General features: G+C 35.3%; 1 protein-coding gene across 8 annotated transcripts in view; it reads right to left on the bottom strand.

Annotated features, from left to right (window-relative positions):
* Window positions 1-594: 594 nt before the first annotated feature.
* Window positions 595-7,082, bottom strand: part of banp (BTG3 associated nuclear protein) — a 172,504-nt gene continuing 166,016 nt past the window's right edge. For 7 of the 8 annotated variants that reach the window (XM_073070169.1, XM_073070167.1, XM_073070171.1 and 4 more), the window contains one exon: window positions 595-4,100. In XM_073070169.1, coding sequence (XP_072926270.1) covers window positions 3,972-4,100 — 129 coding nt within the window. In that variant the 3' untranslated portion in view covers window positions 595-3,971. Of the gene's footprint in view, window positions 4,101-6,081; window positions 6,153-7,082 lie in introns of all 8 variants that reach the window. The other variant, XR_012101914.1, reaches the window with a different exon arrangement.

Here is a 7,082-nt window from a genome sequence, read left to right as displayed (position 1 = left end):
TTGTCTAAGACATTGGTGTGGCCTAATTTGGAGTATTGTGTGAAGTCTTTGTCACCTACCTACAAGAAAGATGTAAATAAGATTGAAAGAGTGCAGAGAAAATTTTCAAGGATGTTGCCAGAACTTGATGACCTAAGTTACAGGCAAAGGATGAAGAGGTTAGCACTGTATTTCCTAGAACGTAGAAGAATAAGGGGAGATTTGATATAGGTAAGCAAAATTGAGGGGTATAGGTAAGTTAAATGCAAGCAGATTTTTTTTCCATTGATATTGACTGGGATTACAACTACAGGTTGTAGGTTAAGGGTGAAAGGTGAAATGTTTAAGGGGAACATGAGGAGGAACTTGTTCACTCAGAGTGTGGAACAAGCTACCGGTGTAAGTGGTGGATGCGGGGTCAGTTTCAAATTTTAAGAGTGACTTGGATGAGTGGGGTATGGAGGGCAGATGCAATTCAGTGAGACCAGGCAGATTAATGTTTCAGCACAGACTAGATGGGACAAAGGGCCTCTTTCTGTATTGCAGTGTTCTTTAACTCTTCTGAATGCACCAATCACTAAAAACTGTAACAAAGATTAGCAAGACTATTAAAAAGGCATATGAAGCATTTTCATTTATTTCCAGAACAGAACTGAAAATTAGATAAGTTATATTAATCTTGGTTGCATCACATTTTGAGTATTACATATATCATTTCTGGTTGCCATTTTATGAAAAATGATAGAGGTGAGGGTGCAAAAGAGATTTGTAATGATAATGCAAGTAGGAGTTTGATATGAACAAACAGACCAGGTCTCTTACAAGAAAAATTGATGTGAGGGGTGACCAAATAAGGGGCATAAAAATATAGAAAATTTGAAATAAGATATGCATTCTCCTCTGGTGGAGAACAGCATTACTTGGAGGCCATCAATCAAAGATAGCCACCAATAAAATCAAAAAGAATTTTATTATCTCAAGATCTTCAAGGATCTTGATGGAGTGAACATAAATATTATGCTTCCTCGTGGGAAAATGTAGAATGAGCATTACTGCTTAAAAGAAAGGGTTAATCGATCTAAGATACAGTTGAGGTCAAATTTCTTTCTCAAAGGATCATTTGCATTTAGAACTCTTCTGTAAATATTTTTAACACAGAGGGAAATAGGTTGTTGACAAGCAAGGGACAGAAAGATTACTGGAGTAGATAGGTGGCTACAATCAGATCAGTCATATTATTGAATTCACGCTCAAGGGGCAAAATAACTACACCACTCCAATTTCTATGTTCATCTATGGGAAACACTCCCATAGGGAGTAAATAAAACAAATAACATATTCACTTTTAGAAAACAAATAACAAATACGTGCAGAACACTGGAATAAAAACTCAGATGATTTAGATGGGGGGGATACTTGAGTGGAGCATCACACCAACATAGACTGTAACTGTGTTGTATACCCAATGCAATCCCATGTAACAGAAATAAAACATAATTAATTATTCCTGAAATCTATAAATAAGCATGTGCAAGGATAAATTTACACTCTGTACTGAAAACTTTCTGTGCCATATTCAACTTTAATATACACTTTTACTGTGCCATGAACCCATCAAATCATGGAAATCCTTACCAATCTGGTGAGACATTACTGAGGCAATTCAGTAGGAACATAAAAACAGAAGCAATACTAGACCACACAGTCCCTTGTACCTGCTTTGACATTCATTTAGATAGCAGTTGATCTTTTACCTCAGTGCCACTTTCTCCAAAATCCTAAAATGCAATTCTCATTTCCCAGACATTCCTATTAATTCTTCCAGTTCTAGTTTTTTACCACTGCTAATTCTCTTGAGAGCTTCAAACACTCCAGACTTGTAGTGCTTCATTATCTCTGGGAGTTTCTGTGTAGAGGCAATGTATTTATTTCTCTGCCTTTTTCTTATTCTCCAATAATATTAACTTCGTCTCATTATCTGAGTGAAGCTCATTATCGTGTGCTAACCTTATTTTTTTTACATATCCGTAAACACTCTGATAATCAGTTTTAATGTTTTCTACAAGCATTCTCTCATATACTTTCTTTATTAATGCCTTGGTCCTCCTTTGCTGAATTCTGGCATTTCCCATTCCTCAAGCTTACTGTTTTGTTGGCATCATTATATGCTTTTTCTGTTGATCTAAAAATATACAATCAGCAGTGCTGGACCAAATTTCCTGATTTGCTTTATCTGCCTAAAATATATTTTATTACCTGTAAACTATTTAGTACTTCTTTGAAAGTTAGACATTGCATGTACACCCAATTCATTTCTAATGCCTGAACCCTTAACTCCTTTTTCATTCCAGAATATTAGATGCAAAATTGCTTGTTTCACATTGATTGCCCAAACTCTCTTATAGAGTCCATGAGTTATTGCTCCCCACAGTTACTGCTCAATTAATTTGCCCAAGTTTATATCCGAATGAAGCTTCGAATGATTATAGTAGTGTCAATGTTACATGCCATTCTAATTTACTATTTTGTTTCAAACCATGCCCTAGGAGTTAATTTAAAACTCTCACCAATGTTTTCCATCATTTGCTGTTCCTTACTCAAATTAAGTATTTTGTTTCTTAAGTCTCATCCTTCTTTTCCCACTGCTTTTATCACTTTCTTTAATATCAGGCAAATTATGCATCAACAAACAACCTTTGAATGTTAATTTTTAGATAAAATCCAACCAGTAATTTAAATAAAAAGGTCTAAGTTTAAAGAGCTCGAACTTAAGTGTAATACTAGGTGATTCTATATTGCAGATATTGAGAATTATACATCTGGAATACTCAGGAAAATAAATATTTTTATCTTTAGAAATAGTAATGATAAACAAAAACAGTGCGTCCTTCTCTGCATGATCATCTGAACAGAGAGCAACAATTGTAACAATGGTTCCACAATTATTATTGAGGTCATGTTCCTGCTCCAGGTTATCAATGTTAAAAAGTCAATATCATTAGCCTGTGCTTCCACTGATATAATTGGTTCTTTACTTGAATGGTTCTACAGCACAGTGGCCATTAAGTCAAAATGCCAAATAGTGCAAAAACAGTATCTGCTGTTTTCTTAATGATTTGGGCTGAAAGTATCACCTTGTTGCTACACCTAAACAAGCAAAAAAATGTTTTTCACTTAAGGCAGAGATAACTGCCATAACACTGTTAACTCTTTCTTCATAATAATTGAAATGACCTTCCTCAATTAACTGCCACATTTTCTGAACAAAATTAGATACAATAGCAAAAATAAACACAAGAGATTCTGTAGATGCTGGAAATCTAGAACAAAACACACAAAATGCTGGAGGAAGTCAGCAGGTCAAGAGGCATCTACGGAGGGAAATGAACAGTTGACCTTTTGGATCAAGATCCTTCAATGAAGTCCTGATGAAAGGTCTTGGCCTGAAATGTCAACAGTTTACTACACTTCGTAGATGTTGCCTGACCTGACAAGTTCCTCTATCATTTTGTGTGTGTTGGTTTAGTTACCAATATAACTTTATCGGGTTTTGCCTCCAAGGTTATGCAACTGAAAATAATAACAAAATAAACTCCCTGAATTCTGGATATAATGTATATAATTCATAAATATCTCTTCAAAAATTCAAAGCATATGTATAATTCAGTATTTTATACCTGTACCAGACTCCTTGAAAATATAATGAATAGTAAAAACTAACATGGTACTGTTCAAATACAAGAACCTTTCTTGCTTTGTACAGTTGATCCCAATGTTCAAAACAGGTGCAACTTCGAACAGAAAGCAAATTCTTCAAATGATACAAAATGTTTTTATTCTTCTCAACAGAGCATATAAATGCTTTATTTTTTGTCATGTCAGGAGCTTCAGATTTGGCTGCTATATTATGTAATTTGTAGATTTGCTGTTGCTTGAACTTTTTTTTTACATGCTGCTCTTATTCCCTCTGTTATAGTTCCACTTGTTTATTTTTAACTGCTGACAGTATTAACTGGCATCTGGATTGAAACAACTTCTCCATTCTCTCCTTGTTGAATTTGGATTGCTCCATGTTCAATCTTTATTTCAGGTTGAATTGTGGCTGCAAGAGCTTCTGTTCCCTGGAAAGAAAGGTAGAAAATGCAAGTTATGTCAATTTTCTACAGTATTATTCCCAAAATAGTTCAAAATCATAAGTATATAACTCAGTGTTTTTAAACTTTGCAATTTTGTGTTTTATATGTCTTGGTAAATATGATGAAACACAAAGTATATTTCAGTAAATACAAATTTAATTATATTTTCTATTTCCCTTTACTTTTCATAAATAATTGAAGTACTATAGGATCCACATTATAAATGGTATATTTAAGTTACAGAATAACAAAAATTACAAACAAAAATCCTTCCATCCTCAATGTACTAAAAATACCTGAAGAATTCTGCTATAAAAACTACAGAATGTAGTTTACACAGACTCCAAAATATTGTGAATGTGTTTGGCTTTATATTACTTTTCATTCATTTCCTGAATAATGAAGATTGAACATTGCTGATTCAAGAAAAGATTCAAAATTATTGACATATGAAATTGTTAATTAAAAACATAATAATGACACCTGATGATGACTGATTGTGCAGAACTGTTCAAGAACAAAAACATTTGGATTCAAATACACAAAATTACATGAACCTAGGTGAGCACCTTTGGTGGGATATTTTGACATTAGAGGGACTACACTTTCAGAAGCCTACGAAGTCCTCAAAGTTTAAATTGTAAAGTAATTCATGAAACTGGATTTGTGTTTCTATTTTTGCTCGTTGGCGTGTTTAGGATTTGGGGCATAATCAAGAGGAAACATTTAGACCCATATATGGTATTAGCGGTTTGAATCTCTCTTCTGCAATCAAATACGAATGTATAATTAATATTCAATTTTCAAATCTGAGATGGATCGATCTTAACCAAAGTTCTTACTAACTATTTGCAGGCAGGTTACAAAAAAAGCCATAAGATGTTTAAACATCAGAACTCTAAATGTAAATGACTTAGTATTGTTCACACTGAGTCATACACCACAGGTAAAGGACCTTCACCCCAAAAATGATCATTGCATTCCATGTCCCTATTTTGTTATCTGTGCCTATCATTGTCTTTGGTCATTTCAAAAGCACTTCATCTGCAAGCAGATAAAAGTAATTTGTGCCATTGCTTGTACATCTTAGGAACCACACTTCCTCCACTATGCTGAACACTGCTGACTGACGACCAAGGGAAGAGCAGAGGCATAGTGTCTGACAGGAAAACCATATGAACATTCTTTGGTACCTTTCAAAATCAGGCTAACATTGTTAAAGTCCAAAGAAACTTCGGAGAATATCAGTTGGGTGTACTTTTATTTACCTGGAAGCCAGAACACCTTGACATACCAGCATTAAACATAAAACAATATATAAAACCACTGAGCCTGAAAAAGTATGAATACTCAGCCTAGAGGTTGTCTTCTGCCAGTCCCTTCAGCCATCCTTACAAACTAATGAAAAAATTTTGGAAAGCCAGGACCTTGAATTTAATTTCATTTTAGTTGCTCCAAATTAAAAATTGTTACAAATGGCCATGCTACAGCATATTGAACTTGAAATATCTAAACATTTATTGGGTTAATTCAAAGTTCAATGTAAATTTTATCATCAAAGTACATATGCATCATCATATACAACCCTGAGATTCATTTTCTTTCAGACATACACAATAAATCATAAGAATAATAATCATAACAGAATAATTAATTAATTACAATTAATTAAGTGCCTAAACATTTCCAGGTGAAGGGCCTTTTTCTGTGCTGTTTAAGTTGTTTAGTCTTCAGAGTTAAACATAGAAACATAGAAAACCTACAGCACAATACAGGCCGTTTGACCCACAAAGTTGTGCCAAACATGTCCCTACCTTAGAAATTACTAGTCTTCCCCACAGCCCTCTATTTTTCTAAGCTCCATGTACCTATCCAAAAGTCTCTTAAAAGACCCTATCGTATCCGCCTCCACCACTATTACCAGCAGCCCATTCCACACACTCACCACTCTGAGTAAAAAACTTACCCCAGACATCTCCTCTGTACCTACTCCCCAGCACCTTAAACCTGTGTCCTCTTGTGGCAACCATTTCAGCCCTGGAAAAAAGCCTCTGATTATCCACACGATCAATGCCACTTAATGAACTTATGGCTGTTTTGTAACCGCGGTCAAAATAGCCATTAAATCTCTCACTGCAAGGTTCCAATATAGTGAGCTGGTTCTCAGCATAAAATTCACCTTGCTAATTAGATTGCTTATTTCGTTGAAAAAATGTAAGTGTAGAATTAAGTTCAGAAATATTCTCAATAAATGGGCATCAATGGACAGAGAAAGCAAACCAATTGCAGAAAGTGACTTGACCTTCGGGTCATTGTCCCAGGTTACTTCCACTCTCCCACTCAAATACTCTTGTAGGTTTGCTGCTGCCTTAGACTACCAGTTGTCTGTCCTTGGATGATGCTGGGTTTTTTTTAAATGTGGGGTCCTTGATGTCATTTTCTGCTTGAGGGATTTGCTTCTAGCATTCTGGCATGATCTAGTACCGTATCCCATGGCCATTCTCACTGCAATTTCACTGTCTGTCAAAGGTTGTCACTGAAATTTAATTTGTCTACAATTTTATCATTGCAGTAATGACACATCTGGCGCTCTGGGGAAAAAGGACGAGTGGCTGAAAAACTATGCCAGTCTATGAAAAACTGGACTCAGGATAGCACAGGTAGTAGAAAGCAATTGTCAGGAAGGACAAGCAGATGACAGGGCAAACAAAAAGGGTAGCAAATACAGTATTCAAAGTGGTATATCTCAGTGTATGGAGTATAAGAAATAAGGTGGATGATCTTGTTGCACTATTACAGATTGTCAGTCATGATGTTGTGGACATCACTGACTCATGGCTGAAGGATGGTTGTACTTGGAAGCTGAATGTCCAAGGTTACACGTTGTTTCGGAGGGATAGGAAGGTAGGCAGAGGGTGTGGCATGGCTCTGTTGGTAAAGAAAGGCATCAAATCTGTAGAAAGATGT

This window comes from Hemitrygon akajei, chromosome 17, assembly GCF_048418815.1.
Source record: "Hemitrygon akajei chromosome 17, sHemAka1.3, whole genome shotgun sequence".
Lineage (NCBI taxonomy): Eukaryota > Metazoa > Chordata > Chondrichthyes > Myliobatiformes > Dasyatidae > Hemitrygon > Hemitrygon akajei.
Note: the sequence above shows the minus strand (reverse complement) of the source record. Positions and strands in the feature narration are given on the sequence as shown.